General features: G+C 34.2%; 2 protein-coding genes across 3 annotated transcripts; both read right to left on the reverse strand.

Annotated features, from left to right (window-relative positions):
* Window positions 1-1,702: 1,702 nt before the first annotated feature.
* On the reverse strand, window positions 1,703-7,825 carry LOC107657966 (VIP peptides-like). 2 transcript variants are annotated; one of them, XM_016446313.1, is made up of 7 exons: window positions 7,740-7,825; window positions 5,953-6,065; window positions 5,240-5,347; window positions 4,917-5,021; window positions 3,552-3,683; window positions 2,101-2,142; window positions 1,703-1,954 (listed from the first exon to the last, which is right to left on the reverse strand). In XM_016446313.1, the coding sequence occupies exons 2-6, from the start codon at window positions 6,057-6,059 to the stop codon at window positions 2,139-2,141; spliced, it is 456 nt and encodes a 151-aa protein (XP_016301799.1). In that variant the 5' UTR covers window positions 6,060-6,065; window positions 7,740-7,825; the 3' UTR covers window positions 1,703-1,954; window positions 2,101-2,138. The 2 variants fall into 2 exon arrangements, with proteins under 2 accessions (XP_016301799.1, XP_016301798.1); XM_016446312.1 differs by having other exon boundaries at window positions 3,534-3,683.
* Window positions 7,826-14,297: 6,472 nt separating this feature from the next.
* LOC107657965 (sulfotransferase 6B1-like) lies at window positions 14,298-19,431 on the reverse strand. Its single transcript, XM_016446311.1, has 7 exons — window positions 19,162-19,431; window positions 17,332-17,447; window positions 17,143-17,232; window positions 16,242-16,368; window positions 16,062-16,156; window positions 15,644-15,800; window positions 14,298-14,830 (listed from the first exon to the last, which is right to left on the reverse strand). The coding sequence occupies exons 1-7, from the start codon at window positions 19,355-19,357 to the stop codon at window positions 14,703-14,705; spliced, it is 909 nt and encodes a 302-aa protein (XP_016301797.1). The 5' UTR covers window positions 19,358-19,431; the 3' UTR covers window positions 14,298-14,702.
* Window positions 19,432-24,498: the final 5,067 nt, after the last annotated feature.

The following is a 24,498-nucleotide window of genomic DNA, read 5'->3' on the forward strand; positions in this document are numbered from 1 at the left end:
CAGGAATGCTCTCAATGAGTGAGAGTTGACCACTATCCGCAGCACTAGCCTAATCACCGCGGGGTCAAAGGTCAGCGTGAGCTGAGGGCATGTCCTGCTTTTCGTCCACTCACCATTAGATTCACAGATTGACCTGCAGCTGCAAACCCAGATAAAGCATCAGAGACTGCTCCGAAACCTCTAATGATTTTAATTCTATTTGCTCTGGCAGTTGCTAGGGCGTTTGGGTAGTCGCTAGGTGAAAATGATTACATGCACTGGATTCCTGATAGGATATTCCATGCATACTAAACAACTGTGCATACTGAAGGCTAAATAGTGTGAAGAGCGTGGAATGATGCGCTTCCAAAAACAGCTGTAGATATTCGGTGATTTGTCGCCATCTGCTGGATAGATGATGTTGATACTGCGGTTATGATGAATAATAAAGCATTGGGTATAAAGTCAAATGATTTGAAAAACAAAAGCAGGACATGCCCTCAGCTCACGCTGACCTTTGACCCCGCGGTGATTAGGCTAGTGCTGCTGATAGTGGTCAACTCTCACTCATTGAGAGCATTCCTGCAGATAAGAGCCCTGACGCTCTTTGAACTTCCACTTGATGTTTGAACAATTTAAAACTGACATGTATTTCTAAAATGTATTTGGAAACTAAATTTAAAAGTAAAAACTTGAAAGCAGTACAAACTATGTAACTATTTAAGATGTACAATGTTTTTCTGTATTTGTTTTTGTTTTTTTTGGTTATACATACTCTTGTTTGTACATAAACATATAATATAAATAATAATAAAAAATAATAATAAATCATATCTGAACATAGATATCAGAAACTTGTTCCCGCCATGGAATTATTTTTTTTATTTTTTTTTAAAAAGGTAATTGCAACATTTTGTCTTTCAATTTTGACTTTTTTTTGTCTTTTTTTGTTTGTTTACTTATTGCATTTACATCAGTGCTATTTTAGAATAATTGAGACACTATTATAGTTTTCATTAATATTTTAACCAGCTTTTATTTTTATATTTTCTCTTTTCATTTTTTTTATTTTAGTTAAAGTTTTAGTATTTCTGTTGTGTGTTTTAGTCATTTTTAGTTTTTTTTTTTTGTAATATGTCTGTATAGTTTTTTATACATTTTTATTTTAGTTTTAGTTATTTTAGTCCATCAAGTCAATCTAAATTAAATTGAGAAATGTTGCCTTGGCAAATAGCTGAAATAAAAAGTTTTTTATATTTTATTGTAACATTTACTAAGGTAAAAAACAATAAGTTTTAAGTTTCAATAAGTTGAAATAAGTTTCAAGTAACGATAATGTTGCTGGTATTAATTTTACTGTCAGTTTTAATTTTAATTAATTATAATAACCCTGGTTTAGATCTTGCAATTCTGACTTTTTGCCCCACCAATTATTCTCAGAATTGTGAGTTTATATGAGGGATAAAAAAAAAAAAAGCATTGTGACTTTTTATCTGACAATTCTGAGTGTAAATGAATTGTGAGGGGAAAAAAAGTCAGAATTTTCAGATAAAATTTTATTTTATTTGATCACAGAATCAATTAAGCTTCCATATAAATGGATTTAAAGAATCACATCCACCAGAGATTTTTCTAGTGAAGCTGATCACAGAGTAAAGTTAACCAGCAGGAATGACAGCAGCAGACAAAACTGTTTTTACAAACATGATCATTTTTATTGGTTTGATTTCAGTTATGAAGAATGACAGCAGTCAAAATAGATTTCTATAGAAATAACAGCATTAGTCAGCCAACAACAAATCACACGGATTCTGAATCACATTCACTGACGCGCTCATTCAGTTTGTGTTGTGTTTAGTGCTGTTTATTCAATTTCAGCCGTAATAGATTGTGTAAGCTTGAATATATAATGATGGCGAAATCTTGAAGCTGTGCCGTCCGTGTCACCTACAGAACATCAGGTTTGACTTGACAACTATATGTGATTAAGAAGAGAAAAATCAGACATTTCAAAATGATTCTTAATCTTTCATTCATAATTCAGAGAGCTACACTAAAAAAGAGCCATGTCGTTCGGGACGGCATTTATTAACAGAATAGAAAAGACATGCGTGCACTTACATGTTGAAGAGCACAGGCAGCGTTTGAGCGGGAGTGCATCACCTAAACCACAGATCAAAATCCATCAGAAACTTTCTATAATGAAAAATCAAATGCATTCAGACTATAAAAGAGAAAAATATATATGTTTTTTACATTCTCTAAATTATTTTTGCCCATGTTTAACTGTTGTGGGTGGTTGCCAGGGCAATTCTATGCTGTTGCTAGGGTGTTAACGGGTGATGATGTGTTGCTATGTGGTTGCTAAGTGTTCTGAATATTTCAGTGTGTTGTTATGCAGTCGCTATGGTGTTCCAGGTGATGTTGTGTTGCTATACGGTTGCTAAGTGTTCTGAATATTTCAGTGTGTCGCTACGCAGTTGCTAGGGTGTTGGGTGATGTTTTGTTGCTATATGGTTTCTAAGTGTTCTGAATATTTCATTGCACTGCTATGCAGTTACTAGTGTGTTCTGGGTAATGTTATGTTGCTATGGGGTTGCTTAGCATTTTGAATATTTCAGTTCGTAGGCTATGCTGTTGCTAGGGTGTTCTAGACAGTGTGTTGCTATGTGGTTGCTAAGTGTTCTAAGTATTTCAGTTTGTTGCTATGCAGTTGCTAGGCTGTTCTGGGCAATACATTGCTATGTGGTTGCTAAGTGTTGTGAATATTTCAGTGTGTTGCTATGTAGTTGCTAGGCTGTTACGGGGTGATGTTCTGCTGCTACATGGTTTCTAAGAGTTCTGAATATTTCAGTGCATTGCGATGTAGTTGCGAGGGTGTTCTGGGTGATGTTATGTTGCTATGGGGTTGCTTAGCATTTTGAATATTTCAGTTTGTTGCTATGCTGTTGCTAGGGTGTTCTGGGCAATATGTTGCTATGTGGTTGCTAAGTGTTCTAAATATTTCAGTTCATTGCTATGCAGTTGCTAGGCTGTTCTGGGCAATACATTGCTATGTGGTTTCTAAGTGTTCTGAATATTTCAGTGCATTGCTATGCATTTGCTAGGCTGATCAGGGCAATATGTTGCTATGCGGTTGCTAAGTGTTCTGAATATTTCAGTGCATTGCTATGCAGTTGCTAGGGTGTTATGTGTGATGTTATGTTGCTACGTGGTTGCTTAGCGTTTTGAATATTTCAATGCTGTTGCTAGGGTGTTCCAGACAATGTGTTGCTACATGGTTGCTAAGAGTTCTGAGTATTTAAAATTGTTGCCATGCAGTTGCTAGGATGTTCTGGTTGATGTGTTGCTATATGGTTGCTAAGGTATTCTTAGTATTTCAGTGCATTGCTATGCAGCTGTTCCAGGTGATGTGTTGCTATGCAGTTGCTAGGTTGTTCTGGTCAGTGTGTTGTTATGTGTTTGCTTGTATTCTCTGTGACATTCTGACTCCTTCAGTGTAAATCTGTGTGATTATTGTGTCATTTAATCGCACTAGTAATAGTGATGCTCGCCTTTTATTCGAGCCGTACCTCCTTTTTCCTGCCAGAACGGAGTTGAGGTATTTCTTGGCCGCCATCTGTTTGCGGTAGCGGCTGTAGTTGTCTGTGAAGACGGCGTCTGAGTGACGTTTCACAGGCATCTGCTCCACACCCAGCTCATCACTACAGCAGGCAGACAGGAAAATGACCTCCACTGTTCACTGACCTCCTGCTGCCTCATTATTAAAAGCTTAATTAAATCAGCATCACAACAGCGACCGTATTACCTCTTGATACTTAGTACATTCAGTTTGCCATCCAGACTTATTTAACTTGTTAAGTGTCATATATAAACCAAACCAGACATTGTGTTACCATGGAAATGGTACTTTAAATCCTTTTAACTGGCTCCTCCCCCTAGTGGGCGGTGTCAGGTGTCCTATTACAAAATTTACTACAATATGTTTTAATCAAAGCTTTTTTTAAATCTTGACAAATCATGTATCATTGGAAAGGTCTGAGTCCAAGGTTCCATATTCGGTGGTTATTTCATGATTAAAGTATTGTATTAAAGTATTAAAGTAAAATATTGTGACAAAAATGTATAAATTTGTGACTGGAAAATGCGCTCAATGGAGTTTGGATATCACCCGGTGGCTGTTTTTGATATAGCGCCTAAATAAAATCTCACAGGAACCTCAATTTTTGTAATATTAACTTCAAATTTGGAACACAATTTATTTAGATATATGGCTTTGATTTCCCTATCACATATTTTAGACATCATCATAAAATATAATTCTAAAGCTTAAACACTCAAAATTCTGACCACTACCATTCCGTGTTACCATGGAAATGGTATTTTAAATCATTTTACCAGGCTCCTCCCCCTAGTTGGCGGTGTCAAGTGTCATATTACAAAATTCATTACACTATTTTTTTAATCAAAACTTTTTCTAAACTTGACAAAACACATATCAAGTCTCAAGATTATTTCATGAAAACAGTAATATTGTGACAGAAATGTATCAATTAATACATTTTTAATATACATTTAATGGAGTTTGGGTGTAAAGCACCTAAACAATATATCATAGGAACCTAAATTTTTGTAATATCAACTTCAAATTTGGAACATAATTTATTTAGAAATATTGCTTTGATTTTATAGCAATTTTAGATTCTAATTTATTTTATTTTATATAAGATGAAAAAGTAGAGTGCTTTTACTTTACAGTAAACTTTTTAAGACTTTTTAAACTACTTTTTTTAATGCTTTCACTTCACCAGAAAGCTGCTGATAGTCTTCTTTGAAATAGAGACTAACCTTATGTATTCCAAAGCGTTCATGAATTACAACCATTTCAGTTTGGATAATGCATTTTCACGTCTAAGAGATTATATGGCCATCTTTACCTGACTCTCTTTGTGAGTAAAGACTCCAGATATTCTTTAGCAGACAGTTGGCCGAGCAGTTTGCTGTATCCGCTCGTGAACAGCCCATCAGCGTGTCTGGATGGTCTAAAGCAAATACAGATAAAAAGCACGTTTTATTTTATTGTATAAATTGTCTTTTATTGTCTTCAGTGCTTTGATTGTTTGTGCCCACAAAAGATCTTCCTCATCATCACATTTACAGCTTCAGTCTTTCCTCTGGAAATGGATCTCTAATATTTTTATAAGAGTGTTGATGGTATGACATACAGCCGTAGCTAATGTCATAGTGTGTTTCTACGTACCTCTCGACGGTGTTTGCGAGTTCATACAGGAGTTTATATGCCTCCAGATCCTGTAATGACAGGTCTCTCGTCCAGTCGTCCTCTCCGTCTTCATCAAGAGCGCCTGGTCTGGAAAGAATTAAGATGCAAAATACAAACTATGTACTCGATGCAAAGAAAATAAGATAATTTGTCGCAGTCATTTTTCAAGTATATTCAACTTTTGCATATTTATTTATAATATAATTTATGAGTGAATTTCAGAAATAAAAATGAAAAAGAAAACGTTTTAATGGAGCCTATATGCCAACCAGTATATGCATGTGTGTGTGTGTGTGTGTGTGTGTCTGAATTAACTACAATAATGCAAATTTTGGATAAAAATGGTCACAATGCAAAACGAACACATTATGATATAAAATAGGTTAGCAATATAAATTGTTTTAAATTAAACATATTTTATATCATTATTGGTTTGTTTTGCATTGTGACATTATTTTCATGTATTTCAAATAATTTACTATTTTTCCATGTGATTTTGGGATTAAATTAATTTGAAATATAAATGAAAAAAACAATTTTGTTAACTAAATATAACTAATAATAGAAAATAATTTATTTAAATTTATTACATATTATTATGAAAACTATACATTCATTGTAATTAAAAAATCTCTAATACATTTTTGTTAAGTAAATTATAGACTGTACATTAATGGTGTTTTATGTCTCACCTGATGTCAGGATATGCGGAGATGGCAGGCAATGCAAGAGTCCTGCAGCAGAAAACACCGCAGACGGCCATCAGGAGGAGCGTCTGACAGCTGCTCAGAGAAATCATGGCTTTCTGCAGAGGTGTAAACCAAGTCAGAACAAACATCTGCATTAGACTGAATATTCAGACAGATTTTGGTTTTCTTTTGATATCAATTTACCAGTTTTTGGCCTTTTTGCATATGTGGCACTTGATAAATAATGGCGATATGAGCCCCATTTGTGACCCTGAACCAGTCATAAGGGTCAATTTTTCTTAAATCATCTGAAAGGTGAATAAATAAGCTTTCTATTGATGTATGGTTTGTTAGGATAGGACAATATTTTGCCGAGATACAACTATTTGAAAATCTGGAATCTGAGGGTGCAAAAAAAATCCAAATATTGAGAAAATCATCTTTAAAGTTGTCCAAATTAAGTTCTTAGCAATGCATATTGCTAATCAAAAATTAAGTTTTGATATATTTACGGTAGGAAATTTACAAAATATCTTCATGGAACATGATCTTTACTTAATATCCTAATGATTTTTTGCATAAAAGAAAAATCGATAATTTTGACCCATACTATGTATTGTTGGCTATTGCTACAAATATACCCCAGCGACTTAAGACTGCTTTTGTGCTCCAGGGTCACATTTGTCTTATTTTCAATATCAAAATTTTAGATTAAAACAAAAAAAATTAAAATGCATCTTAGGCGCTGCAAATAGTTTACATTTTAAGCGTTTTTCCCGGTTCGTTTTAATGACTAACAAATGTTTTTAAAAGTTAGCAATTTTCTAACAGTATATATTATATAATGATTAACAAATGCATTTATAAAAGTTCAAATATCCCATGTAGTTTCCCAATTAATACAAGCTCATAAAACATGCTATATTAATAAATGCACATATATTTGAAATGTGAAATTTGTAAATAAAGTACCCAACTACCTATAAATGTTTTTAGAAGTTTGCTTTTTTTTCTAACAATATATATTATATAATGATAATCAAATGCATTTGTAAAAGTACACATATGTAACGTAGTTTCCCAATTAACATAAGCTCAAAAACATTTTATTTTAATAAATGCGCAAACATTTGAGATGGTTAGTTTAAAAAAAATTAAATAAAGTACCTAGCTACCCATAAATGTTTTTAAAAGTTTGCATTTTTCTAACAGTATATATTAAATAATGATAATCAAATGCATTGATAAAAAAATGTAGTTTCCTAATTAACACAAGTTCATAAAACTTTTCATTTTAATAAATGCAGATACATTTGAAATGTGAAATTTGTAAAGTACCCATAAATGTTTATAAAAGTTAGCATTTTTCTAACAATATATATTATATAATTAACAAATGCATTTATAAAAGTTCAAATATCCCATGTAGTTTCCCAATTAATATAAGTTCATCAAATTTTATTTTAATAAATGCACATACATTTTTAATGTTTAGTAAAACCGTATATAAAGTACTCTATTACCCATAAATGTTTTCAAAGGATTGCATTTTTCTAACAATATATATTATATAATGATTAACTAATGCATTTATAAAAGTTCAAATACCCTATATTATTTCCCAATTAACAAGCTCATAAATCATTTTGTTTTAATAAATGCACATATATTTGAAATGTGACATTTGTAAATAAAGTACACAACTACCTATAAATGTTTTTAGAAGTTTGCATTTTTCTAACAATATATATTATATAACACTCAAAACATTGAAGAATCAAAGTACTCACAGTCCGGATGTATTTTCAGCTGTGCGGTTGTGTATGATCTCTGACACCTGTACGGATGAAGAATAGTTTCCTCGGCTCAGTTCCCGTCTGTCTGTCTCTCTTTGTCTCCTGGCCGCTGCTTTTATACACCTTGATTATTCACGTTACTGAAGATCCTCAGCATCTGTCCTGCGTCACATGGTCCCATAGGATACAGCCAATGGTGATCTGGTGGTCAAACTTAAACTGGGCTTCTCGGAAAGACTGAAAATGTCACTGACTAATTTTTCTGCATAATACTTAAATGACGTTCACTCCGGTTTGTTTTTGGCAATTTATTGTGCTTTCTAATATATGCAATGTTTAATTGAAGTACCTTTTGGAAGTCTGAAATCTGAAAGCTCAGAGATGATTTTAAGTTAAGACGGTGTCCGGTGGTAATTGGGCATCTTCATTAGATTGTGAAAGGTATGACGTGATGTGAGTCGAATCAGAGTCATTATAGAAGCATCGGTCAATCGTATTACAGAATTCTGCAGGTCTGCTAATCTAATATTACTGCACAATATTTCTCCACGCACACTGTATTCAGGTCAGCATACAGTACAGCAGGTCATTTCAGGTCGACATATAACCATCTGGAACTTAACAACGTAAATATAGAACCAAAATATAAACGATTCTGTAAGTGATTACATTAATGAATTCATTGGTTTTTGTGCTTTTCCATACAAAACCTGTTGTCAGGGTGTTGCTATGCAGTTGCTATGGTGTTCCAAGTGGTTTTAGTGCGTTGCTATGCGGTTGCTGTAGGGTGTTCTGGGTTTTTGCCAAGTCTGTGTGATATTCTGTAAATGTATACTGCTTTAATTACGATAATGCAAATTTTGAATAGAATTGTAATGAAATAAGGCAAAAAGAACCCATAGTGATTGGTTTCATTTACAATAATTTATATTTAAATAATTTATCATTTATCATTCAGAATAATTAAAATTTTGATGTTAAATTTTAATTATTTAATAATCATTTATTATGTATTTTTCGTGTGATTTGTGGGAAACTTTTGAAAACGCTAAAAACAATTATGAAAACACTATTCGTTAATATTAATTTAGAAAATAAATATATTTTTTGTTAACTAAATTATGGATATGTGTGAAAATAATTTGGTTTCATTTATAGTATAATACAATATTATGAAAATACTATACATTAATCTTAATTTTAAAACCTATAATATATATTTTAAAGTAAATTATAGATAATACCTGTACAGTGATTGTGTTTTATGGAACTTAACAACATAAATATAGAACAAAAATATATATGGTTCTATAAATTAACAATTCTATAGTTGATTACATTAATGAATGCATTGTTTTTTTATGCTTCCCCATGCAAAGCCTGTTGCCATGGTGTTGCTATATGGTTGCTGTGGAGTTCCAAGTGTTTGTAGTGTGTTGCTATGGTGTTCCAAGTGTTTGTAGTGTGTTGCACTACAAACTACAAACATGTAGTGTTCCAAGTGTTTGTAGTGTGTTGCTATGGTGTTCCAAGTGTTTGTAGTGTGTTGCACTACAAACTACAAACATGTAGTGTTCCAAGTGTTTGTAGTGTGTTGCTATGGTGTTCCAAGTGTTTGTAGTGTGTTGCTATGGTTTTCCATATGTTTGTAGTGTGTTGCTATGGTGTTTCAAGTGTCTGTAGTGTGTTGCTACGGTGTTCCAAGTGTTTGTAGTGTGTTGCTATGGTGTTTCAAGTGTTTTGTAGTGTGTTGCTATGGTGTTCCATATGTTTATAGTGTGTTGCTATGATGTTTTGAGTGTTTGTAGTGTGTTGCTATGGTGTTCCATATGTTTGCAGTGTGTTGCTATTGTGTTTCAAGTGTTTGTAGTGTGTTGCTATGGTGTTCCATATGTTTATAGTGTGTTGCTATGATGTTTTGAGTGTTTGTAGTGTGTTGCTATGATGTTTTGAGTGTTTGCAGTGTGTTGCTATTGTGTTTCAAGTGTCTGTAGTGTGTTGCTATGGTGTTCCAAGTGTTTGTAGTGTGTTGCTATGGTGTTTCAAGTGTTTTGTAGTGTGTTGCTATGGTGTTCAATATGTTTATAGTGTGTTGCTATGATGTTTTGAGTGTTTGTGGTGTGTTGCTATGGTGTTCCAAGTGTTTGTAGTGTGTTGTTATGGTGTTCCAAGTGTTTTGTAGTGTGTTGTTATGATGTTCCAAGTGTTTGTAGTGTGTTGCTATGGTGTTTCAAGTGTTTTGTAGTGTGTTGCTATGCTGTTGCTGTAGGGTATTCTGTGTGGTTGCCAAGTCTCTGTGATATTCTGGTCAGCTGTCAATCATCTCTGTTTGATGAGCATGTGAGCGGTAACTGTTCAGTTCTGGGTGCAGTGATGGTGCTCTGTGAGTTTGTAACGACCCCCTCAGGACCTCATTTCCTGTGGCTGCATCTGAACGACCGTCAGACCAGATCTCTGCATGACAGTCACAGTAAAACCAGAGATGGAAATTAGCCACTAATTAACAAGGTTCTAATGATGATCTTTGATGAGAAAAGTTTTTTTTTTCTTAGCTATTTTTATACAAATAATTTTGCTTTTTATCTGTAGTTCACAGTTCTCAGGTATGTTCTGGTGCTTTAAAGAACCTAGAAACGAATACGCAAATCTGAAATATTAGATGCTTATAGCTTCAATAAGATCTATATAAGTAATGAAAATAATGTCACAATGCAAAACAAACCCATAATAATAAGAAAATGGGTTTCATTCTAAATTATTTCGGTTTCAAATATTTAATCATTTATATTTCAAATGTATTTTATTTTCCATGTGATTTATGGGGTGAGATTAATTTAATTTAATGTATGATGCAATATTATGAAACCACATACATTAATCTTAAAAAAATCTAAAATATATTTTGTTAACTGTATTATGAAGATAATAATGCAAAACACAATGCAAACAATGCAAAACAACCCCATAATGATAATGAAATAAGATTAATTTAAAATAATTTATATTTCAAATAGTTTATTATTTTCCATGTGATTTATGGGGTGAGATTTATTTAATTTATAATGCAATATTATGAAAACACTATATGGTAATCTTATATAAAAATCTGAAATACGTTTTTGTTAACTGTATAATGAAAATAATAACTTTGTTTAACTATTATTTAAAATAAAGATAATTAGCATATGAATTATTGATTATTATAACTTCAAAGGAACCCTTATAAATTCTGAAAATACTGTCGCAATGCAAAATGAACTCGTAATGATGATAAAATAGGTTTCCTTTTATATAATTTATATTTACAAGTATTTATCATCAGTGTTGGGGAAAGTTACTTTTGCAAAGTTGAAAGTTACTTATTGCATTACAATATTGCATTACTCCATAAAAAAAGTAAATAATTACGTTACTTAGTTACTTTTTTATGGAAAGTAATGCTTTACGTTACTTTTGCGCTACTTTTTAAATCTGGACAGGGCTTGCTTGTTTGTTTTTAAAATAAAAAAGTTATATTTTTGGCAAATATAAAAGCCTTTTCACACCAAAAGTGAAATGAATAAGCCTCAGGCTGAAGGGAAAGTAAATTTACGTCCGTACAGTAGAATGCAGAAGAAGACATTTCAACACTTCAGCAGTAAAAAAAAGACACAAATGTGTGTCTAGAGTAATTTGTGCTTATTTGTAATATATTACCCCCAACACTGTTTATCATTGATATTAATGAAAACACTGTACATTAGTCTTAATTAAAAACAAAACAAAAATATTTTTAAATTATATGATGAAAATAATAACTATGTTCAACAATTATTAAAGTTAATTTGCATATTAATAATTGATAATTGTAACTCCAAAGGGACTCAATCAAATGCACATAAAATAAATATAAAAAAGCGTGTGTTTGAGGGTTTTCCGGCGTCTTTAGCTGTTTTGTGATTTGTCATGTCTCACCCTCCTTTTACACTGGACCTCGTGACAGATGATCTAGCAAACGATCATCAGCCTTCATGTCACAGACGGTCAGCGAGTGACTCAATTCTGATCGGGTCTGACCGGAGTGAAAAGGGCAGTTTGTGTGACATTTGAACTCGTGCTTTGTCTTATTTGCTGAAATGGTTCCTCAGCTCTTGAGAGGAGCAGAATAAATGGCAACAGTTTGATATATGACATCTAGATGAGGCATTCTGGTCCAGATATGTTTTCCTGCAGCGCAGCTATTTTTCTTTGTGTGTATATATATCAATTCCAGAAATGTGTAGTCGGTCTGCAGCGTTCATCACTGATGAATCAGACAATAATCAGTAAAGCGCTTCTCATCGTCCTCAGATATACTTCCTTCCCAAACCTACATATACACTACGGTTTAAAAGCTTGGGTTCAGTTTGATTTTTATTTAAAGAAATAAATACTTTTATCCAACAAGGACGCATTAAATTGATCAAAAGTGACAGTAAAGACGTTTATAATGTTACAAAAGATTTCAAATAAATGCTGTTCTTTTCAACTTTCTATTCATCAAAGAATATTGAAAATAAAATATATCATTGTTTCCGGCAGATCAGCATATTAGAATGATTTCTGAAGATCATGTGACACTGAAGACTGGAGTAATGATGCTGAAAATTCAGCTTTGATCACAGAACTAAATTACAGTTTAACATATATTCACATACAAAACTGCTATTTTAAATTGTAATAATATTTCACAATATTACTTTTTACTGTATTTTCGATCAAATAAATGCAGCCTTGGTGAGCAGAAGAGACAAAAACATTACAAAAATCCTCAAACTTTTGATTCAAAGTGCTGTTGGTTCATTCTGTGATTCTGATATTTATGTATTTTTTTCTGGTGAAAGAAATGCATAAATGAAGTAGAAAGCCAAAATATGAAGCGCCGTGGATGTATATTTAGTGAATAAAGTCAGTTCTTGAGTTAAAGACATGCAAACTTTGGAAAATAAATTCGAAAAGTGCATCTTCCCATTTTTGAACGGTCACCATAGGCATATAATGCAACAAAGAGTTAAAGTCAACAGATTTGACTAATATACTGTACCTACCAGCCTCTGTGTAAAAATAATTTAATAATGCTGCCATCTTTCTGAAGTAATTTTTACCCCCCTGTAATATGGCTCCAAATCTCATTTTGACCTTTTCTACAAAATAATGCATTGCATTTAATATTTTGGCTTTCGTCACTATAATATCAATATTTTTCCCAATAGCGCTAAAATACATCTGCTCCATATCTGTCAGCAACTAAACCCACATCAGCTGTTTTACTGCAGTTATAAAACCACTGAGCCAGAGGTCACAGTGTTTTTCTCCTTGTAGACTTTGTAGCAATCTATAGTTTTAATATGCTGCTTAAATGGACCACAAGGCTGTTTAGATTCACATGTGGCCTTCGTGTTCCTTTTTTTGGTGGCATTGGTCTGAACCAGATTAAATTAGAGTTTGATTGATGCTGGTCGGATATGAGCACTTTTCTGCATTTCCTCACTGATCGTCTTGTTTTGACAAGAAAAACTCCGTAACGTTTCCAGGATGTGCTGTTCATGTAGGGGTCATCTGCTGTTCACATCATCACGGCTGTAATTAGACTTCATTAGGAATGATGGGATACTCCTGATGAGTCTGACAGCATGGCTATGTTAAGAATAGCATACTAGTCATACTATTTTACAATATGCACAATATGCACAGCGTGCAAATTGGCCTAATGGATGGATTATACAGTACTAATTACAAACTCTAACTGCCCAAATGAATTGCATTCCCACAATGCAATGCACCCGACGTGACCTTCCATTTCCAGTGCGATCAAATGAACCAAAAGTGTTATCAGCTGTGATTCTTAATGTCCTTTTTGACAAAAAATTGGTTTAAAAATACAAAGGAACCATATTTAGCCTCGCTGCCGATCATAAATGTTTTTATGGAATAAATATTTTATAAAATAAATCAATTAAATATAAAATTATAAAAATAAATATTATTAATATAAAATAATAGTAAAATAAATTAATAATAATTATAATATAAAATAAATATAATAATATAAAAAAATTAAAACTTTTTTATTTCAGCTAGTTTCATTTCTCATTTTAATGTAGTTTACCTTAATGTAATAAAATAACTAAAACTGAAATAAACATTTATAAAAAACTAAATAGACATTTTTTTTTTTAAAAAGAAGAAAAACTACTAAAAACAACAAAACACGACAAAATTGCTAAAACTTTAACTCAAATTAAAATGAAAAATATAAAACAGATTGAAAATATTAATAAAAACTAATATTATCTCAATGATACTAAAATAATAAGTTGGAATTGTATTTTCTTAATTCTCGTGTAGTTTTGTTGGTTTTTCAGGACGTTTTTGAGGTCACACATCCTGTCCACATTGATATCCGCCTAATTTCACAAGCCTCTACCAAATGATGGATGAATTTATTGCTTGGACACAAAACATTTGACATCAACAATAAAAAAATATGAAAGTGTTTTTTACTTCCTTTTTAAAAGTGATAATTCTTTTTATTTTGCTGTCCTAAATATGCACCATTATACGGTTGCTTGCATTTTATTATTTGCATTTAGCATCATTTTTTTCCTGCTCTCTGTGAGCCATTAGAGCAGTTTAAAATCATGATGGTGTGTTACAGGTGAGGTTCATGGGATTGAAGTATTGCACCGACTAGTGGTGAACATTTGCAATAGATATTTCTGACAGAGAATGAAATAGTGTTGACATCTTTTTTTTAATAAATGTTAGCATATACACAGCATGAGGTTTAATGACAGTGAGGTTTTTGTGCTTATTGTAAACAATGTAATGTAGCAAAAGGCAAACGATGAAAGCGATTAAACAGCTGCCCGTGTGAATGACAGTAAATCCCTAAGTGAACAGTTTCTCTGTCCATCGGCTCTTGCCGTGCCGTCACATTTATTGGCAGTAAAGGTCATACTTCAGTCTGGCTCCGAGATTTGTTCCAGCTAGTTTGACTTGGAAAAGCTCATCCATCTGTTTGCTCTGGGCATCAGAAAAATGATTCTTCCAGTCGCCCACCTCACCTGAAGACAAAACATGTGACAGGAAAAACACAAAGGAATTCGATGTAAATTGGATGCGTTATAGATTTCATTGATCATAACAGATTTTGAGCTCATTGAACTCACGTTGAAGTGATTGACAGCTTCAGTGATTTTAAAGGAAGCTAACAGTTGCTGGTCCCCATTGACATCCATAGTATGAAAAAAAAATGCAATGGATGTCAGTGGGGACCAGAAACTTTTTTGGGGGGGGGTGAACTATCTCTTTAAGTGTGGAATTGAATCCAAAAATGTGATGATTGATAGCGACGGGCGGGATAAAAAATATATATTGTATGTCAGAATAGATCTGTGCATCTTAAAGTGAAAACCTTTTTATTTTTTGCACTTTTTGTATCTTTTTTATTTTATTTTTTTGGCAGCCTTAAGTACATACAGTATGATTTAAATGCTGTTGTTGTAAATTTGATTTAGTAAAAAGCAGTAAAAAATTTGGGGAAAAATCACCAAAATCATTGTTCTTGAAATATTTACTGTATATATATATACATTTTATTAAAATTAGGAAAAATATTGAGATTATTGAAAAACATTGCTCCTTTTTTTTTTATAAAATGCAAAATATATAAAAATTTGTAAAAAATATTGAGATTTGTTTTTTGGCTATGTAGACAGATATATATATATATATATATTTACATAAATAGATATATATTTTTTTATAGTTCTATACAGTTATTGTATGTAAAAACGCTGTACCTGAGGAATTTTAGGATACATGTTTGAATTAGTTTGATCTGAAATCCATCATGAAGGGATTTTTTTTTTATTTACCTTTTCGGAAGAAGATGTTGCCCAAATTGCCATGAGATTTCTGGGAGTTTTCCAGCATGGCGTTGAATGTACTTTCTCCAGCGATGCTGCTGACCTGCTCATCGGTCAGTGGAAGGTTGAAGAACTCCGAGATTTTCTTCACACCTTCTGGCAGGTTCTGCATGAACAGCAGAAAAAGCTCAAACATTTCAACATGACGTCAGATTTACATCTTAATACGCAGCTAATCATGGTCTTAGTGTTATTTATCATTGCACATTGTTCTAAAGTCTTCAACATTTTATCATAAATATTTGTTTCCCTCAGAAATGCATCACATTATGGAAGTAAAATGGGTTTAAAACAGTTTCACTAAGACAAACGGTCAATGAATATGAAACTGTGACGTTGCAAACAAAACACACACAGGTTGCTCTACCTGTTTCAGCTCCTCATATGTCACGATCATCACGTTTGGGTCATCTAGACGTTTCTCCCAGGCGAGAGTGTGATCAAAAAAAGAGCCCCAGGGCACTGAAGAGGAGACATAAATAACGGTATATCTTCAGTCCTCCACAATATTCACTTTTCACCTTTCATTGTTCAATGTTTTTCTTACCTTCACCAGCCATGAAGTCAGAGAAGAACTTGTCCCACGACTCAGCGCTGGGCAGAAGCGGGTTTTTGTTCATGAAATGGTAATATGAGACAAGCGTGTCTTTCGGGTTTCTGAACACCACTAGAATCTGAAAAAAGACATTGTATTTGATGAGAGAAAACGGTGTGTTCTGTTCTAATCTGAATTCATTTTTAGTCCCAATATATGGTATTTAATGATTTGTTGCATGTAACTTTTGAATCAACAGGCACAGAATCAGAATTCACCTGATGCGTTATGCATTTTTAAATAATTTGTTTTGAAATTCGTCATACAAAGTTCAGTCTTCACCCATACTGGCTAATAATATTCAGTCAAATCCTCACATAGTGAAAACTAAAATGAATTTGCTTGCATTCAACATCACCAACTGGTCAAATTATGGTCATATTCTCCACTTTTCCAATTAGAAGTTATATTCACTATAATTCAAAAGTTTGCATGTATTTGATCAAAAATACAGTAAAAACAGCATTCTGATTATTATCAATGTTGAAAATAGTTGTGCTGCACAATATTTTTGTGGAAACCGTGAAATATTTCATTTTTCAGGATTCTTTGATGAATGGAAAGTTCAAAAGAACAGCATTTATTTGAAATATAAAACTTTTGTAACATTATAAATGTCTCTACTGTCACTTTTGAACAGTTTAATGCATCTTTGATGAATAAAAGTATTCATTTCTTTCCACAAAAAAAAAAAAAAATTTTTTTTTTTAAATCATACTGACTCCAAACCGAGGTTAAGTTCTCTAACAGTGAATGTCATTGGTGTGTTTGGCACGTGCAGCTCTTGTATAGTTGGTATCTAGTGTCATGTGACCTCTCCGATGTGCTTCAAAGTGCGCTCGCTGTTACTGACCTTTGGTTTCTTAGTAAAGAAAGAGGGAGGCATGTTGTCAGGGGGCAGATGAGTTCCCAGAAGCCTCCGTGGGGGCATTTCGGCCAGTTTCTGTAAGGCAGATAGTGTGAAACTGTAACTGTGAAGTTTTTGTGCGTTCAGCGTAAACGTTCCCAGATTAATTCGCAGCTTGTTTGTGCTGTTTCTGACCTCTTGAACATCTGGAGGTAAAAACTCAACCAGAGGAGGCCTTTCAGGGGGTTTCTCATCTTTCCCAGTGGAAGCATTCAAGATTTTACGCAAGACTGCCACCATCCAGTTAAACCCTGTTAGAGATCAATTACAATCAGATTTAAGATAAAGTTGGGAGAAAGAGAGAGTTAACCTCAACGAGAGACACTCAAAACTTTTGTTCCTGTTAAACTTTCTGAAACTATTTTAACATCTTTGCATCACAGATGAGATTTAATTCATGAAATACAAGCAGAAGAAATGTATGAAAGCATTTTAATGCACTGTAAATTGTCACATTGAATTCATTGCAACAGTTTCTTTGTAAATCATTTGCGAAATCATCATTGTTCATTAAGCATTTCTTAAATTGTTGCGTAATTCAATGCCACAATTTTGGTGCAAATTGTCTGTAAAACGGCATTGTGTAAATTGTCACATTCAGTCCAATGTGATCATTTTCAGTGCAAATATTTTGTAAACACCAATTCTTATGTAAATCCAGTTTGGTGCACCAATTTACACCAGTGTTTGAGTTTCATGAAAGCACAGAATTGCTTCACTCTTCAGTGTCCAGTGTTACAGCTGGTGTTGACATTACGCAAGAATTGTAAATGTGTCATGCATTGAAGAGAATCAGGTTACGTGAGATTGTTCGTTTAAGGAATGAAAGATCTGGATTTGTGTTAAAGGCAAAATGTGAATCTTTGCACCAACGTTTCATTCATGAAACACAAACAGAATGAAAGTAAAACCATTCTTAAGTACTCTGAATTCTCATGTTAAATTCATTGCAACACCTTTGTAAAATCATTGTTGTACTGCAATTTTAATGTAAATTGTTCATAAATATTGTTCTTAAATACGTCTCATTCAGTTCCACAATTTTTGGTGCAAATTGTCTGTAAAACCGCATTAGTAAATTGTCACATTCAGTCCAGTGTGATCATTTTCAGTGTAAATGGTTTGTAAAAAACAATTCTTGTGTAAATTTGCTTGGGTGCACCAATTTACACCAGTGTTTGAGTTTCACGAAAGCACAGAATTGCTTCACTCTTCAGTGTCCAGTATTACAGCTGGTGTTGACATTGAGCATAACTCGCTCATTACATAAGAATCACAAATGTGTCATGCATTGCAGAGAATCAGGTCACATGAATCTGGTTGTTTAAGAAATTAAAGACTCAGATCTGTGTTAAAGGTTAAATGTTAGTCTTTAAGTTTAGAGCTGTTAATTAAGTCTTTGCACCAAGGGTTTATTTATGACACACAAGCAGAATGAAAGTATAAATCCATTCTTATGCACTGTAAATTCTCACATTAAATTCATTGCAACAATTTTCTTTGTAAATAATTTGTAAAATCATTCTTGAGCTACAATTTTAATGTATATTGTTCATAAAATTGTTGCATCTAACTCCATTCCAAAATTTTTGGCACAAATTATTTGTAAAACCGCATTCGGTCAATCGTCACATTCAGTCCAATGTGATCATTTTCTGTGTAAATATTTTATATAAAAAAACAATTCTTATGTAAATTTGCTTGGGTGCACCAGTTTACACCAGTGTTTGAGTTCCATGAATGCACAGAATTGCATCACTCTTCATTGTTCAGTATTACAGCTGCATGAGTCAGTTAATGCAGGAAGGTTTACAAGAGAAATGTCCTCGAGCAAACTGTGAGTTATGTAACCTGACTCCACCAGCAGCTTTGCACTAGTTTTAGGGCTAGTAGAGTAAACTTTCGCACATGCACGTCTTACAGTAACAAAAGCAAACGCAACTAAACCCATCTTGTTTTACTCACCACATTTAGGGTACGCCACCAGGATAAGGTCATTCTCTCTGGCCTCCAGCTCTTTTAACTTGTCCAAGGTCTCTGGAGGGCTGAGGACCGTGGAGTACAGGATTCCCTCTCGCTTATAAAGCTTGTCTTCATCCTTCATTTTCGCCGCTTTCTCCATCCTATCCTTCATTTGACTCATGGCTTGTGTTTTACTCATGTTTGCGGTGGATTCTCGTCCTGGTGAGGTTCAGATTCGCAGACACACACACACACACACAAACACACACACGCACACACACACACACACAGAGTATTTATGCTGTAGTTCAGGAAGGAAAATGCTGTAGATCTGCCCACAGGCTCGGCTCGCGTGAGAAATCTCCATTTACGCCATCCGAGAGGCCCTGAGTCAACATAAGGGCTTGGTGTCAGTCTAACTAATCATTGTGTGTGAGACACACTCAGCATGAAAAGCCAGTTTTGGCAGAGGTGAAAGGTCAAATGTAATCTGTAGTCAGTTCATGTAGCTCAGCTGCTGAACTCACTCAGTGTGAAGCAGTATAGAAATACTTTGCTTTTTATAAGACCTTATTCTTATTTTATAAGACCCTATATACGCAGTATCTGAGTGAAAACTAGTTCTACACAAATTTTTTTTTTTCAGTGTAGTAATTAAAAGAATAGCTTACACAAAAATGAAAATTTGCTGGTAATGTATTCAGCCTCAGGCCATCTAAAATGTAGATGAGTTTGTTTCTTCATCAGATTTGGAGAAATGTAGTATTGCATCACTTGCTCAGCAATGGATGCTCTGCAGTGAATGGGTGCCGTCAGAATGAGAGTCAAAACAGCTGATAAAAACATCACAATAATCCACACCACTCCAGTCCATCAGTTAACATCTGGACAAGACAAAAGCTGAAACAAATCCAGCATTAAGATGTTTTTAACTTCAAACCGTCACTTCCAGATAAAAATAAGAGTGAAAAAGTGGTCTGGTCTGAATCAGGAGAGAAATCTGCACAGATCAAGTACCGTTTACAAGCCAAAACAGTCCAGAACAGCTCTAAACAAATATGTGGGTGATTTTGATGTGAGAGACAACTTTTTCACTGGAGGAAGCGTTATTGTGGATTATGCACTTGTATTTTATCACGGTTTGAAGTTAAAAACACCTTAAAGATGGATTTGTTTCAGATTTTGTCTTCTCCAGATGTTAACCTTTCTTGAACATCTCAAAAATTACAAATCTGCTTTACACCTAGCGCGTTCTAGTTTCGTGTCTGCCATGATTAATAAAGCCAGTAACAGGCCAAAAGCACTATTCAACACATTAAATCAACTTTTACCAAACCACCACCTCATGATGCTGTAGGTTCAGATGAATTCTGCTGCTCCTTTCTAAATTATCTTCTGGACAAGACGGCTGCCATCCACCGGGGCTTTTCGAATAAAGCTATCAATTTTAGCTTTGAGCCTAATCTCTCTGGTCATTCCCTGTCCTGCTTTTCTCTTACCAATCCATCTTCTGTCTCCGAGCTTATTTCAAAATCCAATTCTTCTTCTTGTCGACTTGACCCAGCTCCTACTTCTCTCTTGAAACGGTGTCATTCGGTCATTTCTGCACATATCTCTCATTTCATAAATGCTTCCCTTGTCACTGCTTCTTTTCCTCAGTCACTTAAAATCGCTGCAGTTACCCCAGTTCTCAAGAAACCCAATCTCTATCCTACCGTTTTATCCAATTATCGTCCCATTTCAAACTTACCATTTATTGCTAAATTATTGGAGAGTACTGTAGTTTCCCAGCTTCAGTCATTCCTAGTGACAAATAATTTCTTTGACCCATGTCAGTCCGGCTTCCGTCCACAACATAGTACTGAAACTGCCCTTGCAAAGGTAGTGAATGATTTATTACTCTCTTGCGACACTGGCTCTCTGTCTTTACTTCTGTTACTTGACCTCAGTTCTGCCTTCGATACCATCTCTCATGATTTGCTCATCTCTCGTCTTTCCGCTGTGCGTATATCTGGTACTGCTCTTTCCTGGCTCTCTTCATACCTATGTGACAGACAGTTTTACATTTCTGCTCGGGATTTTAGATCCCCTACTGCCCCCCTGAAACAAGGCGTCCCCCAGGGTTCCGTTCTTGGGCCTTTGTTGTTTACTATTTATATTTTACCATTGGGTCAGATACTACAGCGTCATGGCTTTAGCTATCATTTTTATGCTGATGGCATTCATATCACACCTCATGCAGGCCTTCCCTATCCACCCAAATTGACAAAATTTCTGTTTGCGTGCAGGATATAAAAACATGGCTTAACTCTAATTTTCTGAAACTTAATATAGATAAAACTGAGATCATCTTTATTGGTACCCCATCACTTACCACCAAAGTTCCCACTGACTTTACTTGCAATATCACTGGCACTCTAATGGCTCCATCTAGTATCGTTAGAAATCTCGGTGTTATGTTTGACTCCTCTCTTTCATTTCAGTCTCATATTAACTCTCTCTCTAAATCAGCATTCTTTCATTTATGTCGAATTTTCCAGCTCCGTCCAGAAACTCTCCTTCATGCTTTTGTTTCATCTCGTCTCGATTACTGTAATGCCCTTTTCATTGGCCTACCAGCTACCTCTATTGCTAAATTACAGTATATTCAAAACTCATCTGCTCGTATTCTCACTCGCGCTAAGCGTTCGGCCCACATCACCCCTATTCTAGCTGATCTGCATTGGCTACCAGTGGCCTATCGTATTAAGTTTAAAATTCTCCTGCTTACTTTTAAAGCTTTGCATGGTCTGGCTCCTTACTGTCTTCGCAATCTGCTCCTTCCCTATTCTCCACCTCGTTCATTGCGGTCCTCAGATTCTCGCCTTCTCGCCGTCCCTCGGTATCGCCTCTCTTCCATGAGGAGCAGATCATTCAGTGTTGTTGCCCCTAAATTATGGAACTCTCTTCCCAGATCACTCTGTCTTGCCAATAGCCTGTCTAAATTCAAATCGCTGCTCAAAACTCACTTGTTTTCAGAATGTTATCTTTCTTAAATTAACTAACTTAAATGGTTTATTCTGTCTTATATTGTCTTATATACGTATATATTACTCTCTGGATGTCTGATGTTCTCTTTACTTTCTGTATTATTGTTTGATGTTATCCTTACATTTCTGATGTTTATTGTAAATGGTCCTTGAGTTCTGGAAAGGCACTATATAAATAAAACGTATTATTATTATTATTAACTGATGGATTCACTGCAGAGGATCCATTGCTGAGCAAGTGATGCAATGCTACATTTCTCCAAATCTGAAGAAGGTTTTATCAATTTTATTTATAAGACTTTAGGTTTTTGTTATAAACTTTCTCAGTGGAGCCACTTGCTACTTTCTGTTCTGTGGCACTTATCATAATAGTTTATTAACCTGTATAAAAGCTCTGCATGATCCAGTCTCATGAAAACATGTCCAAGTTGTATTTCATTCAGAAGAAAAGGAATAAAAAAAAAAATACATTTTGCATTTTAATCCCTTTAAATAGCAAAAGCCAGTTCCATAATGGCATCATCCTGCAGGAAGTGAAATCATTTTGGAGGGAAAACAGTACAAATATTAGTAAGCATTATGGTGTTAGTTTGTGTACAATTTAATCAAATTACACAAATCAGTTAAGCTGCCATTCTCTCAATCGGTCTGAACTTTAGTGCTTAATTTCCTGTTTGTTTCCTTGTCACCCTGTAAATAACCAAGTTAGAATGAATTTGAAGATAAAGTGTCTGAGTTCATAATACAAGCATATTCATTTTGATCAAGTTTCAGAGTTCAGCAGATTGTTTGGATGGGTGTGATCCTTGTATATTTTTCATTATCACTGCTAAGTTTTGAAATATCGATTATATTGCTCCTGAGTTGTAATATCGTCTTTCATGAGTGTGGCATTATCGTATCTGTTTTTGGCAGTGCAAGCATGAACTCAGCAGTTTCAGTCCGATGGGCTTGTCAGTATTTGTGTAGTGATCTGCAGATATGATTGTTTGAGCCGTCTGCTCTCAATGCAGCAGTAACTGAGTCATTTGTGTTGTCTGTAGAAGACATTTGTGTTTAGTTTGAAGTCTTGGTGTGTCATAGACATGCAAACCTCTCTTTAGTTTTTAAAAATGGCTGATGTCACAATTAGCCACGTTGCATGGAAAGACAAAGAAAGTCATTGATATTTTGTTGTGTGTCTTCTGTAAGGGGCATCAGGAGGAGAGACATTACAGATGAAGAAAATAACAATTTTCCTCTGAAGTATGAGACATAAAATTGAATCTTTGACAAATATTTTTCGCTTGTTTGCTTACAAGTTAAAACAAAACATGTTAAAGCATTTACATGCATTTTTATTTGACATCTATTTATTTAGAAAATGTTTTTATATAATTATATGTTAATTATACAATTATATTTATTATAATTTTATATTATTACATATTATTATATAATTATATTTGGAATTATAATTTTTCCAAATATACAATTATATAAAAATGATACTTATAGTAAATATAATGTTGTTAAATCACTGAAGAAAATTAACCATGGTTTTATTATAATAAAAGCGTAGTAACCATGTTTTTTTTTCTTTCTCGTATAACCACAGCTTTACTGCAAATACCATGGTTAAACTATGGTTAGTGTAGCAAAACGTGGCCTGTAGATGTCAGTATTGTTCTAGGCAGATTTCTCAATCTTTTGTTTACTCTTGTGATGTTGGGAATTCCCGCTGGAATCACTGTCCTCACAGCTCCATTCCAACACAGAAATGACTATTAATGCTTAATGTTAGGGGTTTGATAAAATCACTAAACACTCAGTAATTTGAAATATAATATAGTGATGTTGACTTGCAAGTTCTATACTAGTTCACACACTCAAATGCATGATGCAAAGTTGAGTTTTGTTAGCTATGCATCGATTTTCATGTTTTTATTAGACTTGTGGCATCATATATCCTCCTAACTGTGAGTGTCGTGAGTCACTTCCAGGTCATGTGACCTCTTCACATATACATCCCGAGCATCCCATAGTGCTTGTCCAGGCCTGCTGAAGGATGCGTTGAGTTTAATCCTCTCTTTGGGAATTATCAGGGTGTTTTCCATCTGCCGGAGCCGGAGTCTGGAGCAGCACTGGACCACCAGTCTAGATAAGCAGCTTTGAGAGGAGGAGGGTCTGAAACCAACCATCCATCTGCTGGACGACCGGACTTTTACCATAGTACATATCCATATTTTTCAGAGGGAACGAGTTTATAAAGGTTGCAGATGCATTCCAGTTTACTCATGGCGGTTAAGTGAAATTCGTTGATATGCATGAT

Source organism: Sinocyclocheilus anshuiensis, unplaced genomic scaffold (assembly GCF_001515605.1).
Source record: "Sinocyclocheilus anshuiensis isolate Anshui unplaced genomic scaffold, SAMN03320099.WGS_v1.1 scaffold147, whole genome shotgun sequence".
Taxonomy (NCBI): Eukaryota; Metazoa; Chordata; class Actinopteri; order Cypriniformes; family Cyprinidae; genus Sinocyclocheilus; species Sinocyclocheilus anshuiensis.